Consider the following 16654-nt stretch of genomic DNA (forward strand, 5'->3'; position numbering starts at 1 on the left):
ACAAACATTCTCTATCTCATGCACACACAAACACACACACACACACACACACACACACACACACACACACACACACACACTACAACAGCTGAAAACCATCTGGTTAGCCGCCTGACTGGCAGTGACCATCTGGGTGCGAATCAAGCGAGAGGCAGAGGGACGAGGAACGGACAGACGGACAGAAAGAGAGAGAGCGGCAGTGTGTGTCGGCGTACCGATGGCGAGCTGGGGCAGAGTGCAGCCCAGCCGCTCCGCAATTGCCTGCAGCTCTTTCAACTTCGCCTGCTGACGCCGGCCCTCCTCGCTCAAGATCTTGTCCTTCAACCACTGGTAGCCCTGTTGAAACACAGCACACCTGCTCAAAAACACAGCCCTGCCCAACACTGATGCACTGCACCACCTGTGTCGGCCAGGGCCTGCTTTTAAACACGTGACTCTGCTTGGTAGACCAGGACCTGGTTGTCAACATTGTAACTCTACTGTAGTCTTCTTTTACTGTACAGCCCCAGCAGGCAGAGATGAGGAGGCCCCCCACTCTCTCTCATCTCAACCTCGTCAACTCTGGCTCATCTCTCACGTTTCACACACATACAGTACAGTACAAACACACACACATATGTTTTAGGATGTTAATACATGTCTCATTCTTGTTAAGATTGTGCATAATTAATTCTAAATACCAAGAAAATGTGTATTATGAAAATCTATGAATGTACATATTTGTCAATAGGCTAAAAAAGCAACCTTGATACAGGGATTTCATTTACTATATGATCCAATGATTGAAACAGTGACAGATCAGGAACAAGCAAGCTTTCAGTGACTGATCAGCCATCCACACCATTGTTAATCAGGAATAGGGTTGCAAAAGTGCAGGAATTTCAATCATTTCCATGGTTTTCCATAAATCCTGGTTGTATGCCGGATTCCCTGCTTATTCCCTCCTAATTCCAGGGACCCTCCAACCGGGATTTCGGGAAAACCTACACATTTATTGAAAGTTCCTGGAATGTTTAAACACTATCCAGGAATCAACATCACAACATATGAATCAACACTACGCAGGAGAAAATCAGCTTCATAGCGAGAAGGAGAACTGGTTTCCTTAACTGCACAGGGTTAAGACCAATGTTCCTTCTAAACTGCGCGCGGGCGGGAAGTAGCACCGAGACTGCCGTGCAGCTACCTAGACTTCCGTGCAGAGCTCAGAAGAAATCTCAGCCCATGGAGAGAAGTACGAGATTGAACAGTTTTCCCTGTTAGTTAACACTATCAACGTTTCCCTTTACTGTGGCAATTATGATTGAATCAACGCAATGTAGCCAATGCAACATACCAAAACAAAACCAACTATGCAAGAGATGTTGTTGGAGGCAGAACGCATCGGAGTAGGATTCTATTGCACAAGACTCTACACAGATCGGTGCAGCATAACCAATCAGAGCTGCAGTAGGTCTACAGTGCATTCGGAAAGTATTCAGACCCCTTGAATTATTACAGCCTTATTCTAAAATTGATTAAATAGTTTTCCCCCTCATCAATCTACACACAATACCCCATAATAACAAAATAAATACACGTTTTTAGATTTTTTTTTTGCAAGTTTATATATAAAAAACAACTGAAATATCACATTTAAATAAGTATTCAGACCCTTTCCTCAGTACTTTGTTGAAGCACCTTTGGCAGTGATTACAGCCTCGAGTCTTCTTGGGTATGACGCTACAAGCTTGGCACATCTGAATTTGGGGAGTTTCTCCCATTCTTCTCTGCAGATCCTCTCAAGCTCTGTCAGGTTGGATGGGGAGCGTCGCTGAACAGCTATTTTCAGGTCTCTCCAGAGATGCTCAAGGAAGAGTCTTGGTGGTTCCAAACTTCTTCCATTTAAGAATGATGGAGGACACTGTGTTCTTGCGGACCTTCAATGCTGCAGAAAGGTTTTGGTACCCTTCCCCAGATCTGTGCCTCGACACAATCCTGTCTCGGAGCTCTACGGACAATTACTTCAACCTCATGGCTTGGTTTTTGCTCTGACATGTACTGTCAACTGTGGGACCTTATATAGACAGGTGTGGGCCTTTCCAAATCATGTCCAATCAATTGAATTTACCACAGGTGGACTCCAATCAAGTTGTAGAAACATCTCAAGGATGATCAACGAAAACAGGATGCACCTGAGCTCAATTTCGAGTCTTATAGCAAAGAGTCTGAATACTAATATAAATAAGGTATTTAAGTTTTTTTATTTTTAATACATTTGCAAAAATTTCTAAAAACCTGTTTTCGCTTTGTCATTATGGGTTATAGTGTGTAGATTGATGACAACATTTTTTTGTAATCCATTTTAGAACAAGGCTGTAACGTAACAAAATGTGGAAAAAGTCAAGGGGACTGAGTACTTTCCGAATGCGCTGTATATGCAAATAGACCATTGCCATAAATGGATAAGTTCAATTTACTTTGAACTGGACTGTGTTTAGAGCTGTGGTCGTGAGTACATGCGCTTGTTTTGAGAGCTGCATGTAGCCATATGTGCACATTTTGTTCATATCCTTTGCTAGTTAGTGAGTTATTATCCCAGTTTTACTGCAGTCAGCAATAGGGGAGTGACTGCTTCCTACAAGAGCAACGTGCAATTCTAGACATCTTTGAAAAGCAAGTCAGGTAAAGAGCTTTTTTTTGTCTTAAAGGGGCAGTGTTGTATTTTGAGACAGTCAGGAATAAGCTAAGTAACCAATAGGCAGAGGGTAGCATAATTTGTCAGATTCTCTCTAATAATGGTATGGGAATAATAATGCATTTTATTTTGTTTCTTGCATCAAACAACACAACATTTTCAGTCACCTCCTTCTCTGAAGGACAAGTGGATAAACAGGTTCATGTCAAGCCCTGCATGTTTTTTTCCAAAAGTCTCATGGAATGTAGGACTACATTGAACACCACACATTGGCTGCTACTGTAGGCTGAATGATAGAATAGCTATTTCCCTATTAAAATGCATTTTCTCCATTGTTTTTGATGGAAGGCCACTCTGGTAGGCCTACATTATGATCAAATAGCCACAGTAGTCTTCCTGACCACTGTCTGAAACTGTAACTTAAAGTTGGTACAGCCTCAGTAGTCACAGTAAACACGCGCTGGAAGAATTTTCACAACTTTCAAGTTTGCGCTCAGCAGACCTTAAATTTGCTCAGTGCCGAAACAAATTAGAGGGAACATTGGTTGGGGCCACAGAGAATGCTCAGAGCACCTACAGCAATCCTGTATGCCACCGTGACAACACAGGGAAAGATTATACCCTAGTTTCTGAATTTGTGATGCAGTACGTATATATCTGTGTATGTGCGTGTGTGCATGCGTGGGCCTCTGTGTGTGTGAAAATGTGAGATAAGCTGCTTGAGTTGACACAACCTGACACGTCGTGTCATGGTCGAATTTGTACACAGAGTTGGTACACAGTGCATGCTGTCACAGGGCACTCAAAAACAAACATCTAGGACACACCAAGTTCTAGAACCTGAAACACACAGAAAATATCTGTTAGGACAGGAACGAGCCAGGATAAGAAGAGGGCTGGGGGAGAAGAGGGGCTGACATGACATACGAGCTGAGAACAAAGCAGAAAGCAGAGAGGTGAACAGGGTCCCAGAAGAGGGGTGGGGGAGAAGAGGGGCTGACATGACATACGAGCTGAGACCAAAGGAGAAAGCAGAGAGGTGAACAGGGTCCCAGAAGAGGGCTGGGGGAGAAGAGGGGCTGACATGACATACGAGCTGAGAGGTGAACAGGGTCCCAGAAGAGGGGTGGGGGAGAAGAGGGGCTGACACGACATACGAGCTGAGACGTGAACAGGGTCCCAGAAGAGGGGTGGGGGAGAAGAGGGGCTGACATGACATACGAGCTGAGAGGTGAACAGGGTCCCAGAAGAGGGGTGGGGGAGAAGAGGGGCTGACACGACATACGAGCTGAGACGTGAACAGGGTCCCAGAAGAGGGGTGGGGGAGAAGAGGGGCTGACATGACATACGAGCTGAGAGGTGAACAGGGTCCCAGAAGAGGGGTGGGGGAGAAGAGGGGCTGACATGACATACGAGCTGAGAGGTGAACAGGGTCCCAGAAGAGGGGTGGGGGAGAAGAGGGGCTGACATGACATACGAGCTGAGACGTGAACAGGGTCCCAGAAGAGGGGTGGGGGAGAAGAGGGGCTGACATGACATACGAGCTGAGACGTGAACAGGGTCCCAGAAGAGGGGTGGGGGAGAAGAGGGGCTGACATGACATACGAGCTGAGAGGTGAACAGGGTCCCAGAAGAGGGGTGGGGGAGAAGAGGGGCTGACATGACATACGAGCTGAGAGGTGAACAGGGTCCCAGAAGAGGGGTGGGGGTAGCACTACCTTAAGAGAAGCACGGGAGTAAGGTGGTACCCCGCTGTCGTATTTCCCTGAGATGATCCCACAGGCCAGCGGTGACCATGTCATCGCCCCCACACCTGAGAACATGGGAACATGGGATCAGCCTGTCCCCATCACCACCACCACTCAGTATTGACATGAAGTTCTGTCTAGACTGACGAGGAGAGCATCCATCCTCTTCCCTTTTTTTTTGTAAGGCTAAGTATTTACTGTATTTAAAAGCATAACATTGCCACAGAAACCTTTGTAAGCTGCAGCGTACTTACATCTCGGCAATTATAGAGTGATATATAACAACTATAATACTAGTCATTGAATAGCTATCCCTGTGTATGAAATACTGTTGTGTTATATCAGTCTGTCCAGACCAGCTCCACTCACCTATCTTATGGAAGAGCTCTGGCAGCTGCACCTCCACCTTCTCCCTCTGGAACATGTGATACTCAGCCTGCTCACAGATAGGAGGGATCTGGTTGAACTGCCGCGCCACAGAGTACGCCTCCTACAGGACACACAGGGAACAGCAGCCGTCAGCCTGAAGAGTACTGTACGGTGGCCACCAGCTAATCAAAGCAAGAGAAGGTTGTGATGCCCATCAATCAATACTGTGAAAGTCATGGTCAGAGTCTGTCAGAGTCTAACACAGTCAGTGAGTGGCATGCCATTGCCCGTGGTGAGACTGGGTCTGGGCAGAATGATGACCGGAAGGAGAAGAGACTGTGCGTGTGTGTGTGTGTGCGTCTCACCCAGAGTTGAGAGTAGATTACATTTCTTCCTGGTACGGGACCTCCCGTGTGCACATGAACTAAAACATATATGGGCCTAACAGTAAAGACGTGTTCATAGCGCCAGTCCACAAATAAATGTCATTTAACCGTAAAAATGCATTTATTATCTTTTCATGTGGCATGAACACAACCAGGCATGATGTTTTCATCTGATTGTCAAACAAATCACTTTAAAAAGTAGGCTGCCTGCGCAGGTTTGTCCACTCAAATAATTACAGCATCTAAACAGTGCACCTGCCATTTGACCAATTGAAAGACACATCTATTAAAACACAGAAGGTACAATGACATTCGGCGATTGTTATTAGGCACACTTGTAGCAGCCTGAATTGCTGCGTCCACAGCTGTCCGGCCGCGTCTTGGTCCCCGATGACGTGGTCGTCGATTACGGCAACCCACCGCCTCTCTCTGATGCATTCAATATTCCGGTTGAATGCATTCAGTTGTGCAACTGACTAGTTATCCCTGTTAACTTTCCCCAGTCATTTCTGCCTTTGCAAAATGTTAGTGTTCATGTCGAACCACACCACATTTTAGAGTGTATACACCTGTTTTCAAGTCTGTTCACTAATTTCTCATGTGGCTGACAGGCGGTAATGATAAATGATGGTGAAATATCCTACAGTTTTCTTGACATCTTTGTTTTAATCATTGTGATAGGCACATTCTTCTTTATTTTGCCGGTACTCTGTACTGGCTTACTTTCAGCCCGTCTCACCATGATCTCCATGGGGCTCCAGCGGGACGTGCCCCAGTACATGGCCATGCCCTGGTTGATCACATGGGTCATCGCCCGCACCGTCTCTGCCAATCAAAGAAAGAAACACACACACTACGGTGAGTGGAGAGACCAATGCTGTGTTTGAGCCTGTGAGCAACCAAGAGAGAAAATGCAAACAGAATGAGAATGAGCGAGAGCGAAATAGGGATTCGTCTCTCTCTCTCTCTCTCTCTCGAAGTGTTTCACTTTTATTTAACGCTACCTATGGTGTTAGACTGCTGCCAGTGAGGAAGAATGGGGTGAGGTGTAGCACAGTATTTCTCACATGTTGGTATTTTCAGTTTCTTTCTATAATTATATTGTTTATATTTTGTACAGTATTGTTTGTGCATTGCCAGTCAGGGGTGCCAGTTATATTGGAGCCCACTGTAGTTAGGGTGGACATAGCCATGTCAGAGAATGCTCAGACGACCTACAGCATCCCAGAATGTGAGCTTCTAGGATGGAGAGAACATAGCAGTGGAATAGAAATCAGGGGAATAGAAATCAGGGGAATAGAGAAGAGGCAGACAGCAGAAGCCAGTGACAGAAGAGGACCAAGATGTTCCTCCTTACCTTCCATGGGAGTGTTGGGGTCCGGTCTGTTTGCAAACACCACGTCCACATACTCTAGCTGCAGTCTCTCCAGTGAGGCCTTTAAACCTACAATGACATGCATCACAGGCACAGTTCCACACACTGCTATTGTTCAGGGAAATGATTGCAGCCATATCACATTGATTATGCTATTGTGAGGTAGTGCTCAATATAATATAAATGTGATTGTAATAAGGTTTTTCTTCCTCTACAGATACAACTCCAAACCCCCAAGAGAGTCCCAAACTCTCAATTATCAAAACAGTCTCTTGTCCCTGGAGCCAAAGTTAATAATTAGGAGGTATTTTGTTTGATTGACCATCAACATTTAAAGTTCTCGTCCTGTCTTTGATCTGTGTGACATACTATACAGTACTCCGCTCCTCTAAAAATTGTGTTTTTAGAGACAAAGCAGGTGGTAGAGTAGATTCCTAATCGAGGTAAAGCCTCTGACTGCTACATTGTATCAACGGTGGTGGTGTCTATGTCCTCTTTATAGATTTCACATTCTTCTTTCCTTCTCAGATTATTGTTTTCCACTGCGGAATTTCCATCCCCTGCACTTTACATTGACTTTAGACAATTATGTGCATCAGAGCCACGGAGAGTGGACATTGATTTAATTAGCCAGCAATATCAATGTTTGTTGATGGTGAGTGTGAAGGAGTGGGATGTTAAAGCCATGGAGTTTGTGTTAAACTCACACTACAGTATGTTTGTAAGCATGTGTTGGTCTACGCTGCTAGACAGTGGCATAAACTAGCTGTCAGTCGATGTACTGTACCGTGTGCCCCTGGCAATATGCTTCAGTGATTTGTTCATAGCACCAGGCCTCAAATACACAACACAAACACACTCATGCACTAACACACAGAACCAGGTCATTAGCTGCAGAGGGGCTGAAATTGGGAGTCTTTATCTCTCTCTGTAACCACTCTACCATCCACATGTTGACTTCGTGGCAATGTCATGATCTGTGTGATCTGTCTGTCCGTGTGTCCGTCTGCAGCTTACTTACCTTCTATAATGTGTTTTCGGGATAAGCCTCTCTCAGTCTCTGCTCTATGGGTGAAAAACACATTCCACAGTTGAATTATAGCAGTTGCTGTCTTTCCATCATATAATCTCTCTCTCTCTTTATCATTTAGTCCATTGCAGTAACAACATCACATGATATACATTTCAGCTTGACTAAAAACCATTATATAGATTCAGTGTGGATTACACATGATCACATTAACCAGAGGGCATTAGATAGATACTCGATTACTACTCCATTAGATAGACACTCCATTACTACTCCATTAGATAGATACTCCATTAGATAGATACTCAATTACTACTCCATTAAATAGATACTCCATTACTACTACATTAGATAGATGCTACATTACTACTACATTAGATAGATACTCCATTACTACTACATTAGATAGATACTCCATTACTACTCCATTAGATAGATACTCCATTAGATAGATACTCAATTACTACTCCATTAAATAGATGCTCCATTACTACTACATTAGATAGATACTCCATTACTACTACATTAGATAGATACTCCATTACTACTCCATTAGATAGATACTCCATTACTACTCCATTAGATAGATACTCCATTACTACTCCATTAGATAGATACTCCATTACTACTCCATTAGATAGATACTCCATTACTACTCCATTAGATAGATACTCCATTACTACTCCATTAGATAGATACTCCATTACTACTCCATTAGATAGATACTCCATTACTACTCCATTAGATAGATACTCCATTACTACTACATTAGATAGATACTCCATTACTACTCCATTAGATAGATACTCCATTACTACTCCATTAGATATATACTCCATTACTACTACATTAGATAGATACTCCATTACTACTACATTAGATAGATACTCCATTACTACTACATTAGATAGATACTCCATTACTACTCCATTAGATAGATACTCCATTACTACTACATTAGATAGATACTCCATTACTACTACATTAGATAGATACTCCATTACAGCGCCAGTCACTCACAACTCCAGACAAATTACACACAGCAGCATATCTCTCATTAGGACACAATGACACCCAGAGAAGAGTCAACATACTTTCCGCCCCAGAAGATCTTGGTTGTGATCACCAAACTGGAACGTCTACAAAGAGATGGGAGAGAAAACCCATTACAACTTACATGTGAGACCCTCTGTACACAGGACGTACACAGACAATGAAGCACAAAGAGAGTGTGTACTTGGTGCTCTGGCTAACAGAGAGGGCAGAGGGCCGGGCTGGAAAAATGTGTGACGGTATCTAGAGGTGAGGGCTTGTGTGCCTTAAGTCTTATATGTCGTGACTGGCAGGATGACTAGGTGCCTATTAACACACCCTTTAGGTTCCTACACACCACACACAAAGGAGATACAACACTGCCTTGGGCCAGTAAACATGACCTGGGCCAGGGTCAGACCAGTGACCCTCACACCACTGTACAAGTACAGTACACACACACACAGGTGACGAGGTGAAAGAGTACAGTACACACACAGGTGACGAGGTGAAAGAGTACAGTACACACACAGGTGACGAGGTGAAAGAGTACAGTACACACACACAGCTGACGAGGTGAGAGTACAGTACACACACACAGCTGACGAGGTGAGAGTACAGTACACACACACAGCTGACGAGGTGAGAGTACAGTACACACACACAGCTGACGAGGTAAAATAGTACAGTACACACACACAGATGACGAGGTGAAAGAGTACAGTACACACACACAGCTGACGAGGTGAGAGTACAGTACACACACACAGCTGACGAGGTGAGAGTACAGTACACACACACAGCTGACGAGGTGAGAGTACAGTACACACACACAGCTGACGAGGTGAGAGTACAGTACACACACACAGCTGACGAGGTGAGAGTACAGTACACACACACAGCTGACGAGGTGAGAGTACAGTACACACACACAGCTGACGAGGTGAGAGTACAGTACACACACACAGCTGACGAGGTGAGAGTACAGTACAAACACACAGCTGACGAGGTAAAATAGTACAGTACACACACACAGATGACGAGGTGAGAGTACAGTACACACACACAGCTGACGAGGTGAGAGTACAGTACACACACACAGCTGACGAGGTGAGAGTACAGTACACACACACAGCTGACGAGGTGAGAGTACAGTACACACACACAGCTGACGAGGTGAGAGTACAGTACACACACACACAGCTGACGAGGTGAGAGTACAGTACACACACACAGCTGACGAGGTGAGAGTACAGTACACACACACAGCTGACGAGGTGAGAGTACAGTATACACACACAGCTGACGAGGTAAAATAGTGCAGTACACACACACAGATGACGAGGTGAGAGTACAGTACACACACACAGCTGACGAGGTGAGAGTACAGTACACACACACAGCTGACGAGGTGAGAGTACAGTACACACACACAGCTGACGAGGTGAGAGTACAGTACACACACACACAGCTGACGAGGTGAGAGTACAGTACACACACACAGCTGACGAGGTGAGAGTACAGTACACACACACAGCTGACGAGGTGAGAGTACAGTACACACACACAGCTGACGAGGTGAGAGTACAGTATACACACACAGCTGACGAGGTAAAATAGTGCAGTACACACACACAGATGACGAGGTAAAAAAGTACAATACACACACACAGGTGACGAGGTAAAAGAGTACAGGAGACACATTCATTCCATTATTCAGTAGCTTTGAGGAGGAACACTCCATTAATATTGTATCTCTTTCTCTGCACGCCTGCCTGACTCCATTAATATTGTATCTCTCTCTCTCTCTGCCCAACTCCATTAATATTGTATCTCTCTCTCTCTCTGCCCAACTCCATTAATATTGTATCTCTCGCTCTCTCTGCCCAACTCCATTAATATTGTATCTCTCTCTCTCTCTGCCCAACTCCATTAATATTGTATCTCTCTCTCTCTGCCCGTCTGCCTGACTCCATTAATATTGTATCTCTCTCTCTCTCTGCCCAACTCCATTAATATTGTATCTCTCTCTCTGCCCGACTCCATTAATATTGTATCTCTCTCTCTCTGCCCGTCTGCCTGACTCCATTAATATTGTATCTCTCTCTCTCTGCCCAACTCCATTAATATTGTATCTCTCTCTCTCTCTGCCCAACTCCATTAATATTATATCTCTCTCTCTCTCTGCCCAACTCCATTAATATTGTATCTCTCTCTCTGCCCAAATCCATTAATATTGTATCTCTCTCTCTCTCTGCCCAACTCCATTAATATTGTATCTCTCTCTCTCTCTGCCTGACTCCATTAATATTGTATCTATCTCTCTGCCCAACTCCATTAATTTTGTATCTCTCTCTCTGCCCAACTCCATTAATATTGTATCTCTCTCTCTCTGCCCGACTCCAATAATATTGTATCTCTCTCTCTCTCTGCCCGTCTGCCTGACTCCATTAATATTGTATCTCTCTCTCTCTCTCTCTCTGCACGCCTGCCTGACTCCATTAATATTGTCTCTCTCTCTCTCTGCCCAACTCCATTAATATTGTATCTCTCTCTCTCTCTGCCCAACTCCATTAATATTGTATCTCTCTCTCTGCCCAACTCCATTAATATTGTATCTCTCTCTCTCTCTGCCCGACTCCAATAATATTGTATCTCTCTCTCTCTCTGCCCGTCTGCCTGACTCCATTAATATTGTATCTCTCTCTCTCGCTCTCTCTCTGCACGCCTGCCTGACTCCATTAATATTGTATCTCTCTCTCTCTGCCCGTCTGCTGGTGCACAACACAACACACCACACTGCTCCCTTCTCCTCCAATAAGGTAGAGGAGTTATGAAAACATGGCTCGTTATGAGAGTACCTCCATCCTTTCTTCTTTATGACGTTCCCCAGCACCACCTCAGCCCTGGGGGGAGGGAGAGAGAGAGAGAGAATGGATATTAGATAATCATAGTCAACCAACAACTAGACATACCATGATGCAAAAGAAAACAAACAGAACAGCCATTGCAAAGGAAGACATCAGAAATGTGTGGTGCTAACCCTGAACAACACTTCCAGTGTCTTTATAGACTCGTAACAAAGCCTTCCTGCAGCGTGTGGAGTTCAACTCAGAGAGATGGCAATGTGAATGGGCTGCCTGGCAGGGTGCAGGCTGGAAGGCCTTTGGCTGGTGTGTAACAGGCTCCCTATCAGTCAGTCATTAGAAGCAGTATTAGGGGTGCTAATTCGGCCCAACGTGGCGCCCATTAGGGCTGGGATAACTCCTGTCACTGGGAGGAAGAGAGCACCTCGCTGCATGGCTAACAAATGACATGTTTTCCTGTAATGTGACCTCGGTGTACTGTATAGCACGCACAAAGGGACTGATCCGCTACCTCTGCCTCTGTGCCCTCTCTGCTTCACTTTCCCTCATGCCTCCCATCTCCCCCTCCCCATCAGATGTCTCTCTGCCTATGCGTGCAGACTGCTGGTTTGAGCAGAGGGAGAGCAGGGACATTTCTGGCTAATGCCAGATGTTTGCATCTCTTCCCCCCGGAGACCAATGTCTTCCGCATGAATAGAGTTCTCCGCTCCCAAGAGAGGATCTGACTCTCTGTCTGTGTGCGTGCGTGTAGCCTAGCGCTAAAGATCGTTGGGCCAGTAACCGAAAGGTCGCTGGTTCGAATCCCTGTGCAGACTAGGTGAAAGATTTGTTGATGTGACCTTAAGCAAGGCATTTAACCCTAATTGCTCATGAAAATCGCTTTGAAAAACAGTGTCTGCTAAATGACAAATGTAAACGTGTGACATACTATACAGTACTCAGCTCCTCGAAAAGGAGTGTTTTTAGAGACAAAGAGTAGATTCCTAATCGAGGTAAAGCCTCTGACTGCTACATTGTATCAACGGTGGTGGTGTCTATGTCCTCTTTATAGATTTCACATTCTTCTTTCCTTCTCAGATTATTGTTTTCCACTGCGGAATTTCCATCCCCTGCACTTTACATTGACTTTAGACAATTATGTGCATCAGAGCCACGGAGAGTGGACATTGATTTAATTAGCCAGCAACATCAATGTTTGTTGATGGTGAGTGTGAAGGAGTGGGATGTTAAAGCCATGGAGTTTGTGTTAAACTCACACTACAGTATGTTTGTAAGCATGTGTTGGTCTACGCTGCTAGACAGTGGCATAAACTAGCTGTCAGTCGATGTACTGTACCGTGTGCCCCTGGCAATATGCTTCAGTGAATTGTTCATAGCACCAGGCCACAAATACACAGCACACATGATAAAGCTATCAACAATTCATGCAGTGGCTGTTGTGGAATTGGGAAACATTGAAATAACAATTCTTTGTCTTTTATTTTGTTTCTTAAGTATTTTACATAATATGAGTCTTTTACACAATATTAACACCTTGGGAAATATGCCCAACACATTGCCACAATGAGAGCCCAGTATTTCCTTGGGGAACGTTTAGAGAGAAGTTGTAGGCTGTTAATCTGAGGTACTGTTGGAAAAGGATATTCCCTCAGATTATTTCAGTTAATCCTAAATAACAACAAAGATTCATTAATCCAGGAGGGTGTACACAGCTATCAGAAGAGATGTCATGATTTATAAAGCTCTATAAAGGTTTGTATTGTTCTATGTAGCTCAGTTGGTAGAGCATGGTTCTTGTAACGCCAGGATAGTGGGTTTGATTTCCGGGACCACCCATATGTAAAAAATGGACACATGCATGACTAAGTCGCTTTGGATAAAAACCTCTGCTAAATGTAGTACTGGCAAAATATCAGCGTTTGGGTTCAACTGGTATTCAAGCTATCATGGATAATTGACCCTGACCGTACATCAAAAATACCATTAAAGTTTATTATAATGAGCGTTATAAATTAGGTGTATCTCCCTCAGGTCTGTAGCTCAAGGCTCGAGAGCCAGTAATCACTCATGTTTATGTAAACAGTTTTGCAGGCTTTACCTGGTCCCCCTGTCCATGGCACATCATGGATTAAATTGCATGGCCTTGTACTTGCTAACATGCCTGCCACGTACCTATGTGTGAGGCAGCAGAGGCGCAGACTCAGGGTAAGTGTATCCGTGTGTTTTTCCTCTGAGCCTCGGGGGCCTCAGATCTAATAAACCAGAGGTTTAATCAAATTGAATGAGATCTCTAAAGATGTGTGATGGCCAGGGAGACTCTCTCCACGTGCCGTAGGCGAAATCATCACAACCACACTGGAGAGACTGGAGACCAGCAACACCCTCATTGGTACTAGATGCCAGTGTACACCACATCCCTTAGACGAGTCCCCTACCTCGTTAATAAACACACTCATAATGATCTGTTAGTGTTAAGTCAGCGCTGGTTCAAACACACTACAGTAAATGTTAGCCTATGCTTTGTTTGGCTATGTGGCTGTGTATGGTGTGATACTGGGACTGGGTGGTCAACAATAACTAAGTCATGTCTGGATGAGGATGTGGACAGGCTGGATCATACTCACTTCCCTGCAGCGTAGACCTCTGCTGTGTCAAACAGATTGATGCCGTTCTCGTAGGCCAGACACACAAGCTGCTCGGCCATCTATTGGCCGAAGAGGTGGTGCGAGGGAAAGGAAAGAGAGAGGAGGAAGGGGAGGGGTTGAGACATCACTGAGATCGATTATTAAAACCTGTCTGCATGCATGTTGCTTTAAGCGCACGCGCCAGGGCGTTCACGGTTCATATAACAGCATATAACAGCATAACACAATCCATCTGCTCTCACCTCATCTGTTATCTGTCCACCAAACGTCACCCATGTTCCTGCAGAGAGACGACAGGGAGACTGTGTTAGTAGTCTATCAGATTAGTGATATATAGGGAGAGTGGTGTTGAAGAATCAGTGATGTTCATTACCGTAGCTTCTTAATTATAGTTTTGAGAGAAGTGGTTTGGTACAGTTAACCAAAGCAACAGTGTTAGTTAACAGATAGAGAAGGTCTCAGCTGGTATGTCTGGCATATCCTCACTCTCCCACGTCTCCGCTAGAAAAATGCCTTTGGTGTGAAATAAATTCCCTCTGTGGCTCACTTTGTCTTACTGGTGAAGTCACCTCTAACACAGTTGTATCTCCCAGCCCCTCAGCTAGCCTCCACTCCCGTCTCCCACTCACCTAGTCCAAGGCAGGACACCCTCAGGCCAGACTTCCCAAGGTTTCTGTCAAAACACAGAATACATTAGCATTAATATTGTGTTGACAATGAGCTTTTTAGTGCTGTAGGTTTGAGATAGTCAAGCTTTGTTTCAAGTAGTTCCATGCTTCATGTGAATAAATGTCTCTGTGTTGGGTATACAGACACTGACTCACTGTGAGTCACTGGAAGGTTGTAACTAGGCTTGGGCGGTATCCCGATTTCCGTATTTTCAAATTTTTCTGCCATCCTGGGATTTATGGAATTACCGGCATAGCATACAAGGGGGCGCTAAAATGTTTTTAGCCCATTGTGTGTTCATTACCAGAACGTTAACAAAATTACCACAAGTAATAGTGAATTCTCCTGGACGCTTTTAGTTAACAAACTACAAACTAATTGCAAAGACAGGCAAATCCAGCTCATAAAGTTAGAAAAGTATAGCCAGTAGCCATTTTCAGTGAGAGAGGACATTTTCTAGTGAGAGTGGACATTTTCTAGTGAGAGTGGACATTTTCAGTGAGAGTGGACATTTTCTAGTGAGAGTGGACATTTTCTAGTGAGAGTGGACATTTTCTAGTTAGAGTGGACATTTTCTAGTGAGAGTGGACATTTTCAGTGAGAGTGGACATTTTCAGTGAGAGTGGACATTTTCAGTGAGAGTGGACATTTTCTAGTGAAAGTATATGAGAGAAATTGAGCAAGTGAACAAAGTTGTGATGCATGCTTGTCTGAAGGAAGAGCAGCATGTGTCAACCAAGGCCCAGTGTCCGGTCTGGAGCGTGAAGTCATGAGGTCTGCTGGTCGGCTACTGCGTAGCAACCAAAAGTGTCAAAAGCCTGGTCTGTCCTAGAAAGCCCATGTAAATTACAATCGCCAGAATGGCAAAACATTTTTTTTTAGACAGCTGTTTTGTGCTCTAAAATGTGTTTATTATGATCAAGTTCGATCCACACAGTGAATTATTTTTAAGTTGAAATCGAGATATTTGAATGACATAGTGATCCATTCTGACTACTGCATTTGTCGTCAGGACCACGTGCTAACACAAACCAATCACGGCCAGCAAGCTACGAGGAGGCTCCCGGTTGAGTCCCTCAGGCAGGATGAAAACGACTACATCGACCATGATCCTTAGCTAGATACGGCTACTTTCACCATGATTCTTAGTGATTTTTTGGTGCCATTCAGCAATATGGCACGCTTCATGCGCCATCTGGAGTTTTCCATAGGTTACAGGTTACGTATGTAAAGTACAGTTACATTCGTTACAGCTTTATTCTAGAATTGATTTAAAAAATGTTTGCAAATGTATTAACATTTAAAAACAGAAATACCTTAAAGCATTCAGACCCTTTGATATGAGACTCGAAATTGAACTCAGGGGCATCCTGTTTCCATTGATCATCCTTGAGATGTTTCTACAACTTGATTGTAGTCCACCTGTGGTAAATTCAATTGATTGGACATGATTTGGAAAGGCACACACCTATCTATATAAGGTCCCACAGTTGACAGTGCATGTCAGAGCAAAAATCAAGCCATGAGGTCAAAGGAATGGTCCGTAGAGCTCCGAGACAGGATTGTGTTGATGCACAGATCTGGGGAAGGGTACTAAAACATTGCTGCAGTATTGAAGGTTCCCAAGAACACAGTGGCCTCCATCATTCTTAAATGGAAGACGTTTGGAGCCACCAAGACTCTTCCTAGAGCTGGCCGCCCGGCCAAACTGAGCAATCGGGGGAGAAGGGCCTTGGTCAGGGAGGTGACCAAGAACCCAGTGGTCACTCTGACAGAGCTTCAGAGTTCCTCTGTGGAGATGGGAGAACCTTCCAGAAGGACACAACCATCTCTGCAGCACTCCACCAATCAGGCCT

The 16654-nt window shown here is 44.5% G+C and overlaps 1 protein-coding gene across 4 annotated transcripts in view; it reads right to left on the reverse strand.

Annotated features, from left to right (window-relative positions):
• LOC129815185 (voltage-gated potassium channel subunit beta-2-like) overlaps positions 1-16654 on the reverse strand; it is a 175390-nt gene that overhangs the window by 6493 nt on the left and 152243 nt on the right. For all 4 annotated transcript variants that reach the window (XM_055868681.1, XM_055868682.1, XM_055868680.1 and 1 more), the window contains 11 exons: positions 14759-14802; positions 14372-14409; positions 14109-14188; positions 11479-11523; positions 8680-8724; positions 7577-7620; positions 6538-6624; positions 5920-6005; positions 4795-4915; positions 4396-4490; positions 216-336 (listed from right to left, as the gene is read on the reverse strand). In XM_055868681.1, coding sequence (XP_055724656.1) covers positions 216-336; positions 4396-4490; positions 4795-4915; positions 5920-6005; positions 6538-6624; positions 7577-7620; positions 8680-8724; positions 11479-11523; positions 14109-14188; positions 14372-14409; positions 14759-14802 — 806 coding nt within the window. The remainder of the gene's footprint in view (positions 1-215; positions 337-4395; positions 4491-4794; positions 4916-5919; positions 6006-6537; positions 6625-7576; positions 7621-8679; positions 8725-11478; positions 11524-14108; positions 14189-14371; positions 14410-14758; positions 14803-16654) is intronic.

Source organism: Salvelinus fontinalis, chromosome 18 (assembly GCF_029448725.1).
Source record: "Salvelinus fontinalis isolate EN_2023a chromosome 18, ASM2944872v1, whole genome shotgun sequence".
NCBI lineage: Eukaryota > Metazoa > Chordata > Actinopteri > Salmoniformes > Salmonidae > Salvelinus > Salvelinus fontinalis.